We start from the raw sequence: 23,527 nt of genomic DNA, 5'->3' as shown, positions 1-23,527 counted from the left end.
ACCGATACTCAGCAGATCAGATGTATTTGTCATACCGTAGCCACTGTGATGGTTTTGTCTTTTCCAGAACAGCATGATTTCAACAGGCTTGGCTTGGGAGGACATGTTGTACCCTCTCTACCAGAAGTACAAGAATGCCATCACGTGGGGAGACCAGGACTTATTAAATATTATTTTTTACTTCAACCCAGGTAGGTTCTCTTTTGAGAACGTGGTTCATGGAGGAGTTCGCCCACCTCACCCCACAGAACACATTCCAGCCTGGGCTGTGTTGGCGGAGCCTGAATTGTGCCTGTGTCCCCTGCAAAGGGGGCCTTTTCATCCGCCCTTGGGGTCTCACGTGGGTCGTCCTCTCGCTGCCAGCACAAAAGGTCAAATGTTGAAACCTCCAACACTGGGCTCCATTTTTCAAAAATATCTTTTGGGTTTTTCCATGCCATGCTTTGAAGAAGTACAGGCAAAATAAGTGAGTGGCACAGACCTAAATGAAAACATTATAATCTAAGTGCAAGGCCCTCTATAGCCTGAACAATTGCTAGATTGAAGAGACTTGATTCTTGGGATCCTGACAGTGAAGGGACTTGTTCAGGGTTAAAACAATGTAGAAGAGGGACCAAGAATACATATCCCTCTTTCTTTCCACCTGGAGCAAAGAAATTTTTCAAGTCAGTGATTTGGTGGACTTGGGGAAGGAAGGGGGATGTAAGTTTCTGGTCTGTGTTTTTATATTGACGCCTAAAGCTGAACATTTCCTTGTTTTCTTTCATCTTTACTACACTCTTACTTAATGTGATTGAAATCGAAACCATGTTTTCTCTTTGAGAAAGATCTCTGGGGAAAAAAAATCACTTCTCACCATAACCTACTTAGGACTCTCCTTGGTCTTTAAAAATCTTGAAATAGAGAATTTCCTGGTGGTCCAGTGGTTAAGACTTGGACTTTCACCACCCTGAACCAGGGTTTGATCCCCATTCGGAAACTAAGGTCCCATAAGCCATGCGATGTGACCAAAAAACAAAAAAAAAATCCTGAAATAGAGGCTCCTGTTTTCTAAGACTTCTGTCTCTGTATGTACCTGTATTTGGTTTTTTATAAAATTCTGAAACAAAGCCTAATCTCATATGTCTTTGAATCAAAAAGGAGCAAATCCTGGAAAAGAGAAAAAGCAGGTTGATACATAATGGACTTCATTTCCGGGAAAGATTCCCGATACTAACTCTTGTGATGAAGGGGGTGTGTTGGCTGTTGGTTTGTGGTGTGTTTTAATCCATTTCACTCTGATGGCAACAGGGACTTTAAAGTCAGCCCCTCCTCCTTTTTCTTCTTAAGCAGATTCCATCTTTTTTTTTCTAGGTCTAGTTATAGTGAGTAGGACTCTTGGCTACAAATAAAAGGCCCCTGGAGTTAGTCTAAACACAAAGGGTACTTTTTTTAATAAGCAAACTGGTGTTCTGTAGAAACCTAGAACAGGAAGACCTGAAACAGGCAAGGGAAAAGGCTAAGCAGCCCAGGCAGGACTTCCCTTCTCCCACTGAGGCTGTGCATTCCTCTCTTCGAAGGTTCTCATTCTGTGCTCATAGCACAGTACCACAGTTTCACTCTCCAGGTCCAGCCACAAGGAAAGACTAACTTCATCCCACTTCCAAATTCCTGGGGGGGAGGAAGCAGATGTTGGCAGCATGTTGGCCAGGAGCCTGAAGCTAAGGAATAACGACTGATGTTGATTATTTACTGCGTGTCAGGTGTAGTTCTGAGCATTTTCTTATTTAATTTTCATAGGAACTATGATAGAACCCCCATTTTACAGACAATGGTACCAAATGAAAGAGAGTTAAATAATTTGTGGCGTAAGCTAATGAATGCCAGAGCAGGGGTACAAGCCCAGGCCTTTCCAACTCCAGCCCCATGCCTTTAGGGGGAGGGGAAGGTCCCCTAGTTGAGGGGGGGTGTCTAAAGAGCTGTGCAGTTTTCCCCAAATGTGTCTCTCTCCTGCATTATTTTGTCCTGTATTTCAGGGGTCCCCAGTCTCTAGGATCTAATGCCTGATGTTCTCAGGTGGAGCTGATGTAATAATAATGGAAATAAAGTGCACAATAAGTGTAATGTGCCTGAATCATCCCAAAACCACACCCCCGCAAGCCTGGTCCATGGAAGAATTGTCTTCCACAAAACTGGTCTCTGGTGCCAAAAAGGTTGGGGACCACTGCTTTATTGCATTTTCCCTCTCTGTTGTGTGGCTTAAACTCTCTTCCATAGCCTATCTGTCCATATTCCCAAACTGAGGAATTCAAAAGATCTGCGCAGTTGCCTCCCCAGATATCTTCTTAGCCTGTTGCAGAGTATTTGAGGATATGATCAGTGAGTAAATAATCCTCAAAGGTGGTCACAAGCAGCTCTGCCATTAGACCAAGACCCTTGTCTTTAATTAATCTGAAAACCAGCTGAATTTAATGGTGCCCCACTGCCCATCTTAGATCCATTGAGTACAGGATTTTATAAAATAATTAGGAAGTTGTTCTGAATCCTGAGTCTGAGCAGTAGCAAGTAAATAACTGAGTTTCCTAACTTTAGGTCAATAAGTATTAGGTGTCTCTTTGAGCGTTCTTTTGTATGGCTTGCCTTTGATCTTTCATGCTTTATTCAGATCCTTTATCAAACATGAGCTGTTTGACCTGAAATCCAGTGATATCCATCATATTAAAGGTTTTTCTTCGTTTATATTGATTGGAAGCACTTTCTATAAACCAGAACAAACAGTATTTGAAGAGAAAAAAAAAAGGTGTTACCTTTATCCCGGAAAGGAGAGAGGAAGAGAAAATTGGCCATGACTCAGGAAATAAACATGCTTATTGTTATGATTCTCTGGGTTGCTATGGGTGAAGCAATACACACAAAACCTGAGCCCATATCTAGAATATTTTCATTCTTATAGCTTTCTGTAGCCAATCATATCACTAAAACAGGTCTACAAGTCATTAGCTTAAAAATGTTTTGAAACTCTTGCTATAGTTAGATAGTAAATGCCTGTGGGTGTGTAATTGTCATGCTGAGTACTGAACTGACTCACGAGGCGACAGCTGAAGCCCATGGGAGATACACAGGTAACTCATCCCATGGGACTTTTCCTGGCAGTGAGCCGAGGCAGTTTCATCAAGAAATGGAAGACTGAACTCACATCTTTATAGGTGAATTTGAGTCAAGAGCAGAGTTCTGTAGAAAGGGTAAATTTGACAAGAGCTCACAGAGAACCCTATTTAGAAAGATGTGCTTAGATTCAAATATACTTAGGTTTCAGGGAATAAAATTCTACTCAGACCAACTAAGTAGGGGTCCAGGTGCCAGTCCCATGAACACATGGGTCAAATCATACCATACTTCATGAGAACCATCTCTGGGCAGCTGCTCAGGACCAAAGCTGATTTCTTCATCCCTCAGAGGCCTCGGGATATCTGTCTTATTGCTTCTGCTCATCTGATTCCATTCCATCTCTCCAGCAATATTCTTTGCTTGTACATGGCCCAACATCAGGTCAACAGAACCTTACAAGTCCATACCAGTGATAATAGGGTTTTTTTTTTTTTTTTTCTTTTTTATGTCTTAGATTCTTGAAGGAGAGAAAGACAGAGAGGGAGATTGTTCTGGTCCAGCCTATCAGCTGATTCTCAGCCAGCTCTAAACCAGTTTTATTTTTTCGGATGAGGAGACTGCCCTTGTTCCGGTCATGAGGGGCCAGAGGAACAAGAACGTGCCTTTCTCCTCTCTCAAACATGACTACCTGGATCTGTCCCTTCTTCAGAAACAGTTTCTAGAACAGTGCGTGTGGGCAGGAGAGGAAATGAAACCAGCTAAGTACAGATGACAAGGCAGGACATCCCACCACAGTAGAAGTGGTAGGGTTCTGTCCCGGAAGAGAGAGAGGAGCTGAAACACAAGGGGAGTATGTACGTAGATCGTCCATGAGTTGAATCTGATACAAAGGAGTCAGGAGGATTTTCTGGGGCCACAGGGAGCAAGACACCCAGTCACATGGAACAAGCTTCTTCAGAGGCCCAGTCAGGCCTTGTTCTCTCATCCTGTCTGGGTCACTGGGGTTTAGCACCTGGTGGACAGCCACACTATTTACTCACCCACCAAAAACACCCAACAGCTGGCAGTTATGCGTGTGTTTTGGAGTGGACAGGCCCAGTTATTTGGTTTTAGGCCTGTCCTGGAAACTGATAACAGATCATTATCTGGGAAGTTCATGAACTCTGATCTGAAGTGCAAGAATGAAGATTGTTGGGTCCTTGTGAGAGAGCGTTGTGTCTACTTTGTCTTCATCAAGTGATTGCAGTGCGAGTCTTAGCACCTTAAATGGCGCTTCAAAGACCAAATGGAGTTGGTCTTCAGAGGTGTATTGACTGGTTGGAGGAATGGGATTAATAGACTGAAGTTAAAGAGGGAAGGAAATCAAAGAGAAAGAGCACAGTCAGGAATGTGAAAGGAAGGGATGGTGGGAAGAGAAAGGAGAGGAAGAAAGCAGAGAAAGGGGAGAGATACAGAGGCTAGAGGAAGGTATAAGCTTTTGTTCTCCCATTCAGCAGCTATCTTTTGAGTACCTACTGGGTGCCAGCACCAGGGCTAGGCAGTGGGCGTATGGCAGCAAACAGAGGGCACAGAGTTCCTCTTTTTACGAAACCTACCTTTTACTGGAGAAGGCAATGGCGCCCCACTCCAGTACTCTTGCCTGGAAAATCCCATGGACGGAGGAGCCTGATGGGCTACAGTCCATGGGGTCGCTAAGAGTCGGACACGACTGAGTGACTTCACTTTGACTTTTCACTTTCATGCATTGGAGAAGGAAATGGCAACCCACTCCAGTATTCTTGCCTGGAGAATCCCAGGGACGGGGGAGCCTGGTGGGCTGCCGTCTATGGGGTTGCAGAGTTGGACACAACTGAAGTGACTTAGCAGCAGCAGCAACAGCAACCTTTTATTGGGAGAGATTGACTTGCACAGAATAGAAACGAGTCATTCAGAATCACCAACTGTGATCAGTACTGTGAAGGAAACAAGTGTAGGGTTGAGTGAGCTACTGTCAGGGCTGGAGAGAAAGGGTTGCTTCTTCAGATTGTGTGATCAAAGGTTACTTCATGGAGGAACGAATTGCCCTTTTCTCGAACAATGTGCATTTTGGAAGAAGGAAGAAGAGGAGGCTGGGAAAGCTTAGTTTCAGAATAAGACATTAAAAAACAAAACAACAAATTGCTCTGAGGAGTGCAAACAGCCTCCGATCTGTTGATAGAATATAGTAAGTAGCAAGCTTATTTCACCAGGAAGTTAAAAATGATCAAACTTTTCAATCATCTTAGAGACTCCAAGAGTAGGAAATGATCAGAAATTTAAGGAGTGATCAATTCACATAGTCCTTTACAAATAGTTAGAAGGCTGTGGAAATAAATGTAGACTCCTGAAGGGATCACTAAGGTGTTTTAATCTCATAAATAATCAATTAATGACCTGCTTTATCTATATATAATGGAGAGAAAAAATAGCAAAGACCCAGAGAGATTAGCTGGAAATTTTTTTTTAATAAATTGCAGCAGTTTAAAGCACTGGGGATTTGGAATTTAAAAACCATTCACTGTATTATTTCCTCTGCTGCTGCTGCTAAGTCGCTTCAGCCGTGTCTGACTCTGTGCGACCCCATAGACAGCAGCCCACCAGGCTCTGCCGTCCCTGGGATTCTCCAGGCAAGAATACTGGAGTGGGTTGCCATTTCCTCCTCCAATGCATGAAAGTGAAAATTGAAAGTGAAGTTGCTTAGTCGTGTCCGACTCGTAGCTACCCCATGGACTGCAGCCTACCAGGCTCCTCCGTCCATGGGATTTTCCAGGCAAGAGAACTGGAGTGGGGTGCCACTGCCTTCTCCGATTATTTCCTCAACAGTGGAAAAAAAAATAACTTGCACATTTCATGGTGCTGTCATTTTTTAAACATTAGGTTTTGACAGCTGTGATAATCTTGCTTAAACTAGATTCATTTTGGGATAGTTATTGATTATGTGCCAAATTACCATGAGTAATCCATACGACATGTTCATCAGCTGATCTTAGAAGTTTACCATCTTCAACCCACCCCAGGATGCTGGTGTACCCCTTCTCCTCCTCCTTCACACATTAACTACTTGGAGGTTTCACAGTGTAACCCACATCAAATATATCTGTGAATAAAAAAGCACATCTGTTTTTTTTTTTTCAACTTTTTATTTTATACTGGAATATAGCTCATTATGGGCTTCTCGGGTGATGCTAATGATAAAGAATCCACCTGCCAATGCAGGAGACGTAAGAAACACTGGTTCGATCCATAGGTTGGAAACATCCCCTGGAGGAGGTCATGGCAGCCCATTGCAGTACTCTTGCCTGGAGAATCCCACGGACAGAGGACCCCAGTGGTCTACAGTCCATAGAGTCGCAAAAGAGTCGGACATGACTGAAGTGACTTCGTATGCATAGCTGATTAACAATGTTGTGATTGTTTCAGATGAACAGCTAAGGGACTCAGCCATACTCCCCCAAACTCCCCTCCCACCCAGGCCGCACATCTGTTATTTTTGCCTGTGCACACTTGATTGCCCTTTCTTTTACTAACAGCACCCGGTTTTCTCAGGGGAATTTCTCAGGGAACTCTTTCCCCATCCCATGCAGTCTTAGAGCCTGCCCGGCCCTGACTTGCACTAAACCATCAGACCATCTCCTGGGAACCTGAGTCTGGGACTCCAAGAGCAGAATGTAGGCAAGGCTGGTTCATCCTGACAGCAGTGCTGAGAAGCTGACATTCATTAGTCTTGGATCCCGGGAGCTGCCCCATTTACTGCCCTGGTCCAGCTTTCTCTCTGATTTGAGGAGCTGTGCTGTGTGTGCTTAGCTGCTCAATCGTGTCCGCCCTTTGCAACCCCACGGACTGTAGCCCACCAGGCTCCTCTGTCCATGGTGATTCTCCAGGCAAGAATACTGGAGTGGGTTGCCACACCCTCCTCCAGGGGATCTTCCCAACCTAGGGATCGAACCCAGGTCTCCCGCATTGCAAGTGGATCCTTTACCATCTGAGACACCAGGGAAACCAATTTTTTTTTTTTTTAAATGAGCTATCTCCTCTCTTTCCAAAGGAAAAAAATTATTTTGCCTCACAAGTTAGAATTACAGTTGGTTACTTGCAACCTAATACATAGATTTATATTTCTTGACTATCTTAGGTCAAAGAAGTCTATTTATATGACAACGTTCCTACCATTAGCTTACCCTTTTGCAGAAATTGAGTTGCTCTGAAAAATTAAATGCCTTATCTTTTCTAAAACACACTCTGATGTCCCAACTCTTCACCATCATCAGGCTATTTTCTCCTCCTTAAAAAATCTTCCAGGCTTCTATTTCTGTCAGAATCCTATCCTTACTATATGTCTGAGTTTAAATAAAGCTTTACTGAAATGCCTTCCTTTCTATGAACTCTGATAAAACGTGTTCATTTCTATACTATCTCCCTTACAAGAGAATAAATTCCCCAAGGGCAGAGGCAGCGCCTTATCACCCACTGACACCAGTGCCTTGCATTGTGGTGAACAAATCTGTGTTTCAATTCTGTTCTCAATGTGTTTTGTGTTTCTTTCCCTGGAACGTTCTGAAGGGAAGGTAAACAGGTTAATTGAATTCTGTCTGGGGCCAAATTTCACATGTGGCTTTCAATAGCTGGGATTCTTAGCTGGTCTTTAGGAGATCTACACAACCCTAAACTTGTAAGCAAATATTCTTCGTATATTTTTCCAAAGGCAGAATCTAAAGCCTTCATGAGATTCCCAGAGAGGTCTGCGACTCCTAAAAGGTTACAAAAGCCTGGCCACCTGCGGGTCTAGAGGCAATTGCTGAAAAACATTTACCAACCACGTACTCTGTGTCAGGAACTATGCTAGGGGCTAGGCTCCTTCCATGTAAGTTATCTTGTTTTATCCTTCTAGCAGCCTAATGAGGTAGTACTTGTTATAGCAATAACAGTGTTAATAGTAATGATTGCAGCTTACATGACCGGTGTGCCTCCTATGTGCTGAGCACTGTTCCAAGTACTTCTAGACATGAACTCATTTAATACGCCCTCAAATCCTACAAGTGATATGTACAATTCTTCCCCCTTTCACAGATGATGAAGCTGAGGCCCAGAAAAAATTGTGTAATTTGCTTGAGTTCATGCAACTCATGGCAGAGTGCTGGTGTTCAGTCTTAACAGATTGACTCCAGAACTTGCTCTCAGCCTCTCTGCTGTTAGGTTGTGAGTGACACATGATAAGGGCTTCCCTGGTGGCTCAGTGGCAAAGAATCCGCCTGTCAATGCAGGAGACGAGGGTTCAGTCCCTGGGTGGGGAAGATCCCCTGCAGAAGGATGTGGCAACCCACTCTAGTTTTCTGGTCTGGGAAAGCCCACGGACCGAGGAGTTTGGAGGGATACAGTCCCTGGGGTTGCAAAAGAGTCAGACATGACTTAGCAACTAAACAAGTGCTCCTAAACTGAAGTCAAGCTTTTCAGCAAATCACCCAAGGTTTTAGAGCTAGAAGATGGTAGAAGTCCATTTTGAACCTACTGAATGTATGAATCTGTCTCACCTCAAATCCTTTTGGAAGTTTCAGAAGGGTAGATTTTAATTCTTCACTAAATGTTTAATAGAATTCGCCTATGAAGCCATCTAGTCCTGGACTTTGTTGGAAGATTGTTAATCACAGTTTGCATTTCACTACTTGGGATTGGTCTGTTCATATTTCCTATTTCTTTCTGGTTCAGTCCTAGAAGGTTGTACCTTTCTGAGAATTTCTCCGTTTCTTCTAGGTTGTCCATTTTATTGACATACAGTTGCTCATAGTAGTTGCTTATGATCCTTTGTATTTCTGTGGTGTTCATTGCAACGTCTCCTTTTTAATTTCTAATTTTATTGATTTGAATCCTCTCCCTTTTTTTCTTGATGAATCTGGCTTATGGTTTATCAGTTTTGTTTTTATCTTCAGAGAACCAACTTTTAGTCTTGTTGGTCTTTGCTATTGTTTTCTTCATCTCCACTTCATTTATTTCTGCTCTGATCTTTATGATTCCTTTCCTTCTACTAAGTTTGGGCTTTGTTTGTTCTTTCTCTAGTTGCTTTAGGTGTAAGATTAGGTCATTTATTTGAGACTTTTATTGTTTGTTGAGGTAAGATTGTATTAGTATAAACTTACCTCTTAGAACTGCTTTTGCTGTGTCCCATAGGTTTTGGATTGTTGTGTTTTCATTGTCATTTGTCTCTTGGTATTTTTTAATTTCCTCCTAATTTCTTCAGTGATTCATTGGTTATTTAGTAACATATTGTTTAGCCTCTGGGAGTTTGTGTTTTGCCTTTGAACAATGCCCTAAATGGGCTTGGTCTTCTAAGGCTGCAAAGAGAGGAAAAATTTGGGGATTTTTGTTTGTTTGTTTGGGGGGTTGTGTGACTGTGTGTGAGTGTGTGTGTGTGTGTGTGTGTGTGTGTGTAGGAGTAGTAGAATCCTTTCACTACTTAGGAGGAGGCAAAAACATTCATCACCAACCTTAAACTCCATGAAGGCAGGACCTGTACACATAGCAAGCATTCAATAAATATGTGTTGATTCCATCAACCCATGTGTTTACCAAATCAGAGATAGGGTCTAGGGCAGTTCATTCAGCAGAGATTATTGACAGGTGCTTAAGCAGGGGCTGCAAATCCAAAAGACTAGGGAAGTATCAGAAAGGAGTGAAGTGACTCTTTGGGTTATAAGGGGCAGCTGTTGTGCTGGCGTCAGGCTGCAGTTCAGAAGCACAAAAGTACATTTAGATATTTTCACTCCCACCATCCTCACATCCAACCTCTGCACTCAAGTACAGGGAAGTCACACAGCTAATAAAGGAATTGGGATTCACATCCTGATAGTATGATTTCAGGATGAGCACCACTCTCCCCCAGGTGTGGATTACATACGTGCAAGCATGGAGGTGAATGCAAGTAAGAGAAGCATCATGGTGGGATGGAGTTCTCCCAAGAAAAGGAAAATCTCACAGTGTTTTGTGAACAGTTAGGGATTAGAAGGTGCTTCGGTGTCAAAGTGGTCTGTAAGTTTTTCATTTTGTTTTGTTTTTTGGCTGCCCCATGCAGCTTGTAGGATCTTAGTTCCCGGACCAAGGATTAAACCTGCACCCTTGGCAGTGCAAGTTCCAAGTACTAAACACTGGACTGCCAGGGAATTCCACAGTGGCCTGTAAATTCTGAGGTGGAAATACTACACGCCGTCTGCCAGGGGGGATGTATAGTGATGGGTCATTCTTTGCTTTCCATGTTGAAGCTTTCTGTAAATAACCTCTAAGCAGCAGTCCTTTCCATAAGAAGGAAATACCATCAACCTAACCAACAACACATCTTTATAATGCTTTTCTGACATGGGTAATTGATTTGTTCCAAGCCTCCTGTGTTCTCACACAAGGTCTTTCTCATGATGAGTGACGCATGTTTGCAGAGAACTTTGATTCATCCTCCTCTAGGCCCAGCCCTTAAAGGCACAGGAAGGAGGAGCCAGGAAGCTTGAGGGTTATGAACTTTTTGCTAATTTTATAATCCTAGTCACCAAGAGGAAATTTACTGAGTCCAACAGGATCAGAGCTGAGTTTCTTGACCTTGGCACTGCTACTGTGGTGGGGGCTGTGTTGTTCATTGAGGATGTTTAGAGCATCCGTAGTGTCAACGCACTAGACACCAATAGCAGCCTCACCCTGTGATGACCAGTGTCTCCCTCCAGACACTGCCAGATGGCCCTGAGAGACTGGAGTAGCATCACCCCTGGCTAAGAACCTGTGACTTAGAGATGCAGACACACAAGTACACAACGGACATGACATGCTCACCCACAGTGTACATAGTCACCGGGACATGGGACTTCATTTTTGGGGGAGGGTTGGAGAACTCTTCTTGGTTTGCTTTTTCATTGGATGGGTTGTTTTTTGTTTTGCTATTGTAGTGTTTTGTTTGTTTGTTTCCCTTCATTTTGTTTCTATTGATTGCTTGCCTTTTAATCTGAAGAGGAACCTTTGCTTCACTCTTGACTCTAATTTTTCGGGTTGGTCCATTTCACAAAACCTTTTCAAAGAGTTGATTGTAACTGCTAACACCATAGGCCACAGATGAATGCTTGGCATTTTACACGAGCTTTTAAAAAACTGAATCATCAATAATAGGGCAATCCTATTACATCCATCTTGTGGATGAGGAAACTGAAACACAGGTGATTAAGTCACTGGACCTGGGCTGCACTGTTTTTGATCTACAGAGTTGGGTTTCTCTCCCAGGCTGTCTGCTGCCATTGTTTGCCTTCTTGTCCAAGACGCTGTATTACCCTCCTCTTTGGGGTAAGGCCTCCAACATCACTAATGCATGACCCTTCAATTCCTGAACTCAGACTGTTAACAAACATGGCAAAACCTGGGCTACGAGTTACCACTCACTCACGTGCTTTGAAATCCTGTGTGGTGTGCAGTTTATGGAAATGTTGGTTTCATCACTGACACTGATTGTGTCTTTCTCTTGTCACCTCCAGAGTGTCTCTACGTGTTCCCCTGCCAGTGGAACTACCGTCCTGATCACTGCATGTATGGAAGCAATTGCAGAGAGGCGGAGCGGGAAGGTGTGTCTGTCCTGCATGGGAATCGAGGTGTCTACCATGACGAGAAGCAGCCAACTTTCAAAGCACTCTATGAGGCAATCCGAGACGTAAGTGTGTTCCCGTCCCCGTTCAGCAGACTTATCAGTGTGATGCAGTGCATGCACTTTGGTCACCCATCACTTTGAAGGTCAAATAATTCCTCAGAAGCACTGAATTACACCAGTTTTCCCCAACGTCAGTCACATTACGCCTCTTGCTACCTGATACTGTACCTTACTCACTCTTGACTTACTATTTCCAAGTAAGTCACTCATTTTTTCCCCTGAAATAAGTTTGCTGAAGGTGGAAATGTCCTATCAGAAAGAGAAACCCTGTGCCATTGGCCATAATAAAGGATCATAGGTTAGGGTAAACATAATATTAATACAATAAAAATAAAATTATATTATTCAACTCAAGCTAAGCATGTTGCCTGGTTGCCAGCTCCAGCCTGTTGAATGAACAAGTGTCAAGGTGGTCAGTTAGGCAAGGAGCCAAACCGAAGTAACAGTCAAGTCCTGCCTGCTATAACTCACATACTTTGGAAATGCAGCTTTCCACATTGCCTTTCACCTTGAAGTTGCTGGGGGAAAACCAGCAACAGCTACTTTCAGAGATTTCTCTTTTGAAACTTTCATTCCAAAAAACAGGACTATAGGGGTCATCCAACTTGGGCCAATTATTGGGCCAAATCTGGTCTGTTTTTGTAAGACATGTGGGGTAAGAATGGTTCTTAAAGAGTTGGGAAAAAATGAACAGAAGAATAGTTTGTGACATAAGAAAGTTTTGTGAAATTCAAATTTCTTCATTCATAAATAGAGTCGTGTCAGAGCATAGTGACAACCATTCATGTATGTATTGTCTGTGGCCACTTTTATGCTGCAGAAGCAGAAATGAGTCACTGTGATAGACTGTATGACCCACAGAATCTGAAACATTTATTGTCTAGCCCTTTACAGCAAAAAATTGCCAATCCCTGACATATAGCCTATAGATTTTATTAGAGGGTTTTTTTCTTGGGTTTCCAAGAACCCTCATGATTCATGAACGGGCTTGGTAGGGGTGAAGTGGGAGTGAGCCCTGCAATATAGTAATATTTCATACATTTTTGCATGTATGAAAATAGGCATTTTGCAAAGCTGCCAATAAGCAAGACATAAGAGACCACTGATTCAATCCCTGGGTCGGGAAGATCCCCTGGAGGAGGGCATGGCAACCCACTCCAGTATTTTTGTCTGGAGAATTCCATGGACAGAGGAGCCTGGTGGGCTACAGTCCATAGGGTCACAAAGAGTCGGACGCAACTAAAGCCACTTAACACGCATGCATGCGAAGAGAATCCCAGAGAATTCCAATTCTAGAATCCCCAGAATTGTCTTCTATGGAGGGAAAATATTTCACATACCTATCAGCTAATATTCTTTCTTCCCCAGGTTCCTGCTGATTTAATTACATAGAAAATGTGTTCTGTACTTAGTGATATCACATTTCGGTATTCAGACACTGACTCCAGATGCAAACCCATTCAGGAGTACACATGGAAGTTAAAGAAAGCTGCTGCAGACGTGGACATCAGAACCACGCCTTCGGTTGTTCTGTGATCTGTCAGCCCTGGTCTGGGATTGAGCAACTGTGCTTCTAGAATTACAATCTGTCTTGTTTGTTTTCTGGGTGGATCAGAAAATAGGCCAAATAAATGTTTCATAAAGGAGCCTGGCTAATACACTAACTGAGTTTCCTCAGTTGGGCCTAAAAAGACAATTCTTCAATTCTCATTCATTTCAATCAGGACTGTCACTAACTCCATCCTGAAACTCGAGTAAAGATGGACAGACTTCATCATAAAAGACATATTTCTTCACTCCACCACTGTGTACTATAGTGCAATCCGGTCAGGGCATCAGTAGACCTGGGTTCAGATCCCAATATTATCACTTTCTGCTGCTTAGTTACTAGCTCTCTGTTCTTGCCTTTTGCTGTTATTGTTCAGTATGTAAGTCATGTCCAACTCTTTCGACCCCATGGACTATAGTACTCTAGACTCTATGGGATTCTCCAGGCAAGAGTACTTGAGTGGGTTGCCGTTTCCTTCTCCAGGGGAGTTTTCCTGGACCAAGGATCAAACCCACATCTGTATTGGCAGGCAGATTCTTTACCACTCAGCCACCAGGGAAGCCTCTTCTTGCCTTACTGGGCCTCAGTTTCCTCATCTGTGAAATGGAGATAATATTTTCTAAAAGGTGTTGTTGGAATTCAACATAATGATGGTGTTTACACTTTTCAGTACAGTGCCTGATGTAGAGTTGTGTTCAACAGTTAGTAGAAGTTGTTTGCATGATAACAGGGTCACACTTTTTTTTTCTTACCTCTCACTCTACGTTTTTTCCTTTCTTTCTTCTTCTCTGAAAATATCCCCCTCTCCTCCCTCTTCCTTCTTTCCTTCCCTTCTCTTTCTTTCCCTCCTCCTATACCATCCCATCCCCTCCCCTTTTCTCCCCTCAACTCATGTTCACATACCCTAACCCTGGGTGTATGTTTCTGTGAAGGGTAAGTATGATCTGCTGGCACTATGACCCAAGGAAAGTTAGGTACCAAGCAGACATCCTGCCAGTGACTTTTTCAACAATCATCTGTGAAGAGCCTGTTTAATGTAGGAACAGTCTAGGTTCTAGGAAACTCAGAAATCAACAAGACCAAAAACGATAAAACCTGCTTCTCATGAAGCATATGTTCTGGGTGGATGAAGCCAGACAATATTCGTATAAACCAAGAAATAATAAAAGTCCTTTCAGACAGTGAGAGATTAAAAGGTGACCAGAGCAGGGTAATGGCTATCCTGGATGGAGAGGAGGATTCACAAGCTCAGGTCCTCAGGGATGCCTCTGCCCAGCCTGAGCCTTGATCCCTGGGGGCAGCCCTGGGGAAATCTAGGGAGAGATCCTGCCAAGTAGAAGAAATAATGCGGAAAAGTCCCTGAGGCAGGAATAAGTTTGTGGGAAGAGGCTGCAGTAACCAGAACGACCAGAAAAGGGGAATGAGCAGGAGATGAGCATAGAGAGTTCCAGATCTCATTGAACATCTGGGGAAAGAGAGGAGTTTGAATCTTATTCTAATTGCAGTGGGAAGCCCCTGCAAGAAAATGATGTGCTCTGATTTATGCTTTAAAAATACCTGCTTGGTAACTGGTGGGAGGGCTGCAACAGTGAAGACTCAAAGGCTCCTTATGAGGCTGATTACAACCATCAAGTCGAGAGAGGGGGCCAGCAGGTACTTGTGCGGTATTAGGAGAATGGGAGGAAGGGGCCGGATTCCACATACGTTGCGGAGACAGAGTTGACAGCACTTGCTGATGGACTAGATGAAGGATATGGGGAAAGAGAGGAATCAGAGATGAATCCATTGTTTCGACCTCTTTTCCTATCACTGGGGGAGACAGTAGTGGAAAGTTTTCATTCATGCTAAATGTATCTGACTCTTTGTGATTCCATGGACTGTAGCCCGACAGGCTCCTCTGTCCACGGGATTGTCCCAGCAAGAATACTGGAGTGGGATGCCATTTCCTATTCCAGGGGATTCCCGACCCAGAGATCAAACCGGCTTCTGCGTCTCCTGCATTGCCTGCATCTGCAGGTAGATTCTTTACCGCTGAGCCATCTGGGAAACTGCAGAAGAAGTCTCTCAGTGGTCTAAATTGTTTTGTGAAAGAAAAAGTGTTCCAAACATAGTCTCGGACAGAACCTTAACCTCCTTTTGGGAAGAAAATCACATTTCTGATAAACTTGGTTAAGCAATATTTCTGATAAACTTTAATGGATTAAAACTTGTTTTGGGAAACTACACACCCACCCACTCTGCTGTCAGGCAATAGTATTCTGACTTTTCATCATTCTTGTTTTCCTTTTTTTTTTCTTTCTCTAGTCTTTTTGTTTAAAATGTCCTTGCCAACAGCGAATCTTTGACTTGACCTAATGGGAGGCCTTTTCCCTTTTGCTGAGATTGTAATAAAACTTTGACTCATGCTCATGATTAGGTAGTCTGAAAGATTTGTTTGGGAGAATACAGACATATTCCATAGGAAAGCAGGATAATCTTTTTAAAGTATGAAGTGAGATAAAACCAACAACAAATATTCAGTTCACTGATGATACATTTCACTAGTAGTTGTTAAACTCGACTTCATGAGATCACTATAGTTCCTTTATTAAGATTGCTATAAAGGCAAAGAAATATGAAGAATTCAGTGTTTTATTGTAGTAGATTTCAAGTATATACTTGAATTTTTTTTCAATTTTATTGAAATATAGTTGATTACAATGTTGTGTTCTTCTGTACAGCAAAGTAATTCAGTTATACATATGTGTTTTTTTTCTTATTCTTTTCCATTATGGTTTGTCACAGAATATTGAATATAATTCCCTGTGCTGTACAGTTAAGATCTTGTTGTTTATACTCAAATCTTGATCTACTCAGCAAGAGCATGGTATATCGAATATCCTGTTCTGGGAAATACATTGGGATGGTCAGAAGGTTCCTTTGGGCTTTTCCATAAGATGGTATAGAAAAAGCCCAAACGAACTTTTTGTCAACCCAATATTTGACTCTTAAATTTTAAGAGCTTTTAGAACACAAATAAATCATCTTTAAAAAAAAAAAAAAAAAGTAAAGACACTGAGCCCCCAAAAGGGTAAATGATGGCCTGGGGTTGCACAGGATTGAATCGGGGTTTGAACTTTGGTCCTGGGAGGTCCTTTCCACTGTATCTAAAAACATACCAACTGTGACTGCGTGTTTCCAGTAATTCCCTGTGTCATTTCCCAGTAAGTTATTTCCTTTTTAAATGGCATTTGAGTAACTAAAATAAACTTTTCCTTTTTTTTTTCCACTCATCTTTCAGTTTCCCTTTCAAGACAATCTCTTTCAATCCATGTATTACCCTCTTCAGCTGAAGTTTTTGGAGACTGTGCACACTTTATGTGGACGAATTCCACAAGTTTTTCTGAAGCAAATTGAGAAAACAATGAAAAGGGCCTATGAGAAACACGTCATCATCCATGTTGGCCCCAACCAGATGCACTGAGTCACAAGTCAATTAGGCATCTCATGAACAAGGAAATATTCATCTTCAAGCTGCCTGGATCTCTTTTATGTGAATATTTCATGGTGCTCTATGACAATTGAGTTTTAAAAGCCTTGTTAAATATTGCTAAATTAGTTGCCCCTAAAAGGAAATATGCTTTAGGTTTTTCCTAATATGCTATTTATCTCTCTGTTGTTTTTTTTTAGTGGTATTATTGCTCACTTAACATTGTTGAAGCAGGTTGAGCTAGCTGTGAAAAGGAACTCTCGTGAGCCCTCCAGTTCCCAAGTGTCAAGAGACAATGGCAGTGACATCTGTTGTGGTGTATTTTATCCAATTTTCTTGAGACTCTTTCTATGCAATTGGTTCCCCCCACTCCTTGTTATAAAAGTAATACATGCTTATTATAAAGCAAACAAACTTTAAAAAATTTTAGAGGGTCTATAGGTCAGTGGACCAAAATCAAGATGAGATTAGCCATAATCCTATCAACTAGGGAAAAGATTTTTTAGTGTAGTCTCATCTAGCCTTTTTCCCCCTACTTCTGTATTTATTTGCTGCTTGTCTTTTCCATCATATAACGTATCTAAAACAGGTAGTCTAAGTAAAACTTGAACCCTATGCTGAGATTTATTATGTAGGAGACTAAAAATTTAGACAAAATGATTATGTTTACAGTGCTTTATTTAAAATGTGTCTGGGACGGAGAAGCTCATCAAGATTAGGAGACCGCTTGAGATGAGATTAAGGGAGTACAAGCTGTGCACACACCCTAGGTTTGTCAGAGATCCCACCATTGAACCATTGTTATAAAGAAAGTGAAAGTGAAGTCCCTCAGTCCACTCTTGGCGACCCCATGGACTATAGCCCACCATGCTTCTCTGTCCATGGGATTTTCCAGGCAAGAGTATTGGAGTGGGTTGCCATTTCCTTCTCCAGAGGATCTTCCCGACCCAGGGATCGAACCCAGGTCAACCCCTCATCAATTCTTTAAGGTTGAGGCACTTAGTTTTCAGGCAGGAGCCAGCTATGTCCCCCTTTGCCTGGCAAAGTAATAAAGCTATCCTTTTCTACTTAAAAAATAATATGGGAGGAGCATTCAATTTTAGCTAATTGGGCAGTGATAAAGGGTGAAGCCTATCTGGGTTTTGTTTTTTTGTTTTTTTTTTTTAAGAAAAATTGTTTGTTGTTGTTTAGTCGCCAAGTTGTGTTCAACTCTTTGAGACCCCAAGGACTGCAGCATGCCAGGCTTCCCTGCCCTTCACTATCTCCCAGAGTTTGCTCAAACTCCTGTCCATTGAGTCAGTGATCCTATCCAAGCATCTTTTCCCCAGTCATAAGACATGTCTATTCAGCCTCTGAAAGGAGAAATTCAGTAGTGATGTTAAACCTAAGCAGTCTGTTTAGCAGAGATGTGATTTTGTGTTTGAAAGTGAAAGTGAACGTGAAGTCGCTCAGTTGTGTCTGACTCTTTGCGACCCCAGGGACTGTAGCCTACCAGGCTCCTCTGTCCATGGGATTTCCCAGGCAATAGTACTGGAGTGGATTGCCATTTCCTTCTCCAGGGGATCTTCCCGACCCAGGGATCAAACCTGGGTCTCCTGCATCATAGACAGACGCTTTACCGTCACAGCCAAACAAAAGCATTTTGTCTCTACTTTGGTAGGTGTGGCTGTGTCTCTTTAAACTCTTGGGCAATAGGTGGAAATTAAAGGCCAAGTTGGAATATAATGTGTACAAATAAACAGTTCAATGGATTCCACTGGCAAGAAAATTCGTCTTCCTGCCAGCCTTAGAAAGATCTCAGTTGTTTTTTTTTTTTTTTTTCCTTCTCTAGGGTTATCTAGCTGTGAGCCAAGGAACCAGGCAGGTCTTATCACCTAGCTACAGTACAGGAAGTTCTATATTCTTTACCCAAAGGGATCTAACTTAATCCCTAGTGGCTGCTATTAGCATAAGGGCATTTTGCATAATGCTTTATTATCTCTCCAAACATGTGCATAATTGATCTCCTTGATGTTTGCAACAGCCTAATGAACTTGGTAGGGACCTGCATCATCTCCACTGGGCAAATAAGGAAATTGTAATACAAGGAAACATATCCAATGTCATTACTGTTCTATAAGATGCATAGATATGTATAAGATACATCCTGTTTTACAGAGAAATTTTGAGGAACAAAAATTTTTATTTTTCATCACAGACAGCTATCTGAAGGTTTAAAAGGAAAATGTTTTGTTTTGGTAATGCAAATATGATAGATATCCTATATATTGGAAGGCAGTAGGATATCATAGGGCTTCCTTGGTGGCTCAGATGGTAAAGCGTCTGCCTGCAATGCGGGAGACCCGGGTTTGATCCCTGGGTTGGGAAGATCCCCTGGAGAAGGAAATGACAACCCACTCCAGTACACTTGCCTGGAAAATCCCATGGATGGAGAAGCCTGGTAGGCTACAGTCCATGGGGTCACAAAGAGTTGGACACAACTGAATGATGGGTTCTATAACAGCAGAAAAAGTCTTACCATGAAAAAAAAAACTACAAAAACCTCAGCACTACCAAAGAATGTATCAGAATCAATCAACATTAGGATCATCAACACTACTGTAGCAGTGTACAGTAGTAACAAATTTAAATCTAAAATGGTTGAGTAATAACCCATACTTTCCTTTTGACAAGTTGGATGGCCTGTGGTTTGTTATTTATGTTAAGGGAAATTACCATTATGATGTGAAACTCTATCTTTGCTGTTGTATTTTATGTTTCCTCATTTTACCACTAAAGGTGACATCATGCATTATTTGATTTCTAAAGCCTGTGGGAGAATTTCTGGATTGTTTTTGGATGGGGAAAATGGATCCTGTGTACCCACAAATGGAGTTTTGGTCAAAGAGCCAGGATGTGAGATGATTCCCTGACTTCCATTCAAGTTTTCTTCCTGCTTGTTCAATATGGCCTCTAACCCCCACCGATGCTATTCAGATTTGTTGGTGGCTTATAGTCTAGTGTTCTTGCCTGGAGAATCCCAGGGACGGTGGAGCCTGGTGGGCTGCCGTCTCTGGGGTCGCACAGAGTCGGACACGACTGAAGCGACTTAGCAGCAGCAGCAGCAGCAGCATAGACCTGAAGTAGTTTCTTTCCTCTCTTGGCAAGCCCCACAAAAACATCTGCTTGTAAAGACCTGAAATACAGCGATGCATTTTCCTGCATGAGCCAGGTTTACCCACAACTTTCAATTATTGGTTGTAGTCTAAAGATACACAATAGGGTTTCCAGCAAAGATCAGTGATAAGACTCTAGAACATTCTAGAATGATGCATTATGAGACCATGAATCCTTAGAATTTAGTGTGGTTTTCTGCTTTGAAATTCCTTTGCTGTATTCTGAAAAATGTTAGATGAGTTTGGTGGAGAATTTAGAAAAACTGATCTTCCAACCCCCCTGCCTAAAAATGCGAATTATTTTCTATAGTTAGCATGTTACCCGTGTGGCAGTATTTTCTCTACTTTTGATAATTTCCATAAAACTACTGCATTAACGCCTTTGAAATATGATAACCACAGATTTTAATACAGCGAACTCCTGAAACTTGTGGTCTGAAGTCTGCCAAAAAGTGACACTGTCCCATCTGGCACATTGCTCATCTGTGGGATGAGCTTGAGACTGGGTTCTTTCTACCCTCCTATCTTGACCTGTCCTTTCCTGGTTTCCTTTAAAATTCTGCTTAATGCATGACTGCAGAGTACCATTGGAGAATGCAAGAACACTTTTTAGTAGCAAAATGTAATATTTTTGTGTGCATGGATATTGAGACTTTCAATAGCAAATCACTAGAAATTCCGACCATATTTTTCTTGCTGAGTTTTTCTTTTCCCAATATAAATCTCTGGAATTGTGACTTACATTAGAAATTCCAATATTTGAAAAATTGGCTAGAAAATCTAAGTTTTCTTTCAACTTCCAAAACAACAATTTAGTATTTAGGATATATTGCTCCAAGCTTAACTATTTATTTGAAATGTCTATTCCGTATTCAGTGCTTCCACTCCAAATGGTTGTGACTTTTCCTGAATTTGTTGTCGACATGGATATTTATATGGACTTGTAGAGGTTTGTATTTATTTCATTGCAGTTATGGTGTTTATAAAACAAGCAAGCCATACAAAACCTTATTCACAGTCACAGAATAGTGATCTAATAATGGAGTAATCATTCCAACTCACCCTGAAGATGGTACAACATACATACAAACTTAGGATTAGATATAATACTGCTTAATACTTATACAAAAAAGATGAATCTCATGTGTTGGATAAACCAACATGAACATGATTTCATGATTGAATTCAGAATTATATTTAATGTCATAAGAGTATAAATCGTGATATCTTCGTTTATTAGTATGGGAAGCAATCGCTTTTATGTCTTTCCATTTCTCTCCTGCTTTTTCATCTTCCTCTTTTTCATTTTTGCCTTTCCCTTCCTGTCTTCGATGTTAGCTTCTCAGTGGGACCAAGATGCAGAGCCACAGCACTTGGGGAATCCCTGTACGGACAGAACTAAGTTCTAATCCTAAAATCAAATCTTTACCGTGACAATTTTACAAAAACTTTTTAAAAATTGCACAATATGTACACACACACACGCACCTCACATGTTTTTTAAAGAAAAACCCAGCATTTGTTGCACTCTGCGAATTGAAGAATCATTGATAGTGACACCTGAGCTGAAATCATTTCACAGTTGCTGCGCTGGCATTTATTGGGTTAACCGCCCCCCCTCCCAAAAAAAAAACCAAAAAACAGCTGAACGAACTTTTTGTCCAACCCAATAAAGCTAATGAGATTTCTCTGGCAACTGCAGAAATTTTCACAAGTCAAAACTGGAAATATTCTCTTGAGTCTTCAAGATATAGGCACTTGTGTTTGTATCATCATATGCACGGACGTGTAAGAATCCGATGCAATTTCTGCTTCATCACTTTTACATGTTTGTGTTGTCACTGAAAAGTGCACCCGTTGTTTATTGCTCCCAAGGAGAACCTGAATGCATTTTTTATGTTGGAAAACTTATTTTTAGTGATTTTTCTTTGGGACAAAATGAGCATAATAAAGAACACTCCAATAGAAAAGGAATTATTACAGCAAATTAAAAGGACTGATACATGACTTCCTATCTTGTCATTTTTAAATGCCATTTCCTGTTTTACTTTTTTTAATTAAAAACTTTTTTAAAAAAAAGTCTTGTCTTTTGGTGTTATTTTGGAAGTGTGTTTCTTTTCTTTTGTAAGATAATATTAAATAGTAATACTTAAGTCCTTTCAGCTATTAAACAAATTTGGTTTAGCGTGTAGTTTGCCTTTTTTAAAAAAAATCATTAAAAATCTTCTTTGTTTATAAAATACCACACTGGAAGTTATGTTATTTGGATTTTAAAGGTGCTTGGTGTTTGATATACAATGAAGAAAAATCAGAAAATGTGAAAATAGTTCTCATGTTCTTACATTTTATTTTGCAAAAACTGAATCTGACTTATTAGCTAGAAACATAATGAAAAAATAATGTACCAAGAGTTTCGAGTCTGTATAAAGTATTTTTTTTCCTCTAATCCTTAGACTCTTAAAAGTCAGAAGGTATTTTGTTCATTTCGTGAATTTCCTCCTCATATTTTAAAACATTTAAAAATGCTAAGGTATCTGGATATGATAAGGTTTTCTGGAATAACTGGGACCCCACATCAAATAATTATGTTAGATATGAGAGTCAGGCTCTATACTTAGACAGCATTGAGTTTAAATCCTAGTTCAGTCATTTTCTGACTGTTTGTGACCTAGACAACTTTGTTTTGTCCAAGCCACGCAGCATCCGGGATCCCAGTTCCTCAGCCAGGGATTGAACCCGCGCCCGCTGCATTTAAAGCACAGAGTCCTAACCACTGGGCAGCCAGGGAAGTTCCTAGGCAAACTTTTTGACTGTCTTAGTGCTTCAAACTTCCCACGCACTAGAACAGGGCCAGTGGTTCCTCATGGATTGTTGTGAGGAACAAACACAAAATTTCAAAATTCCCAAAATTCATTGTGGCTCCCTTGCCTCCAGTAAACAAATGGTGGATGGATTTTTAAAGAATATCAGATTGAAAAAAATGGCATTTTTATGTATTAATCTGCCATGGGATTAGATGTTTACTCACCAGAGGGTCCACATGCTGAAGTTCTGCCTTTCTTGTCTTTTTAGAGGAACATGGGTGGAAAAGCTTAAATATCTCTGACTTCCCCTGCAGTGCAGGAGACCCCGGTTTGATTCCTGGATCGGGAAGATCTGCTGGAGAAGGGATAGGCTACCCACTCCAGTATTCTTGGGTTTCCCTGGCTCAGCTGGTAAAGAAGCTGCCTGCAATGCAGGAGACCTGGGTTTGATTCCTGGGTTGGGAAGATCCCCTGGAGAAGCGAAAGGCTACCCACTCCAGTATTCTGGGATGGAGAATTGCATGGACTACAGTCCATCGTGTCATAAAGAGTTGGAACGACTGAGCGACTTTCACTATCAGTGCTTTTACCATTCCCAAAGCTATGCTGTTTCTGTTCCTATCACACCCTTTAGCCCTTACATAACTCACAGGTAGCCTTTCTAACGTTGTTCATGATGTCATAATGTCCTGCATCCTTCTCCACCTTCATTATTCCCTAAGTCTGTCAATGTCACCAACATCTACCCCCCGCCCCCATACTTTATCCTAGAAACCTGCT

The 23,527-nt window shown here is 41.5% G+C and overlaps 1 protein-coding gene across 1 annotated transcript in view; it reads left to right on the top strand.

The window, feature by feature from the left end:
* The window catches only part of GXYLT2 (glucoside xylosyltransferase 2), an 85,623-nt gene extending 63,673 nt beyond the window's left edge, over positions 1–21,950 (top strand). Inside the window, exons 5-7 of the mRNA XM_086366722.1 lie at positions 68–191; positions 11,601–11,773; positions 16,600–21,950. Of these exons, the coding sequence (XP_086222848.1) occupies positions 68–191; positions 11,601–11,773; positions 16,600–16,782 (480 nt within the window). The 3' untranslated portion in view covers positions 16,783–21,950. The remainder of the gene's footprint in view (positions 1–67; positions 192–11,600; positions 11,774–16,599) is intronic.
* Positions 21,951–23,527: the final 1,577 nt, after the last annotated feature.

This window comes from Bos grunniens, chromosome 22 (genome assembly GCF_055505025.1).
Source record: "Bos grunniens cultivar Pamir isolate PY7600 chromosome 22, Bosgru_T2T1.0, whole genome shotgun sequence".
In the NCBI taxonomy this organism is placed as follows: domain Eukaryota; kingdom Metazoa; phylum Chordata; class Mammalia; order Artiodactyla; family Bovidae; genus Bos; species Bos grunniens.
This window is presented reverse-complemented; position numbering and strand designations above follow the sequence as displayed.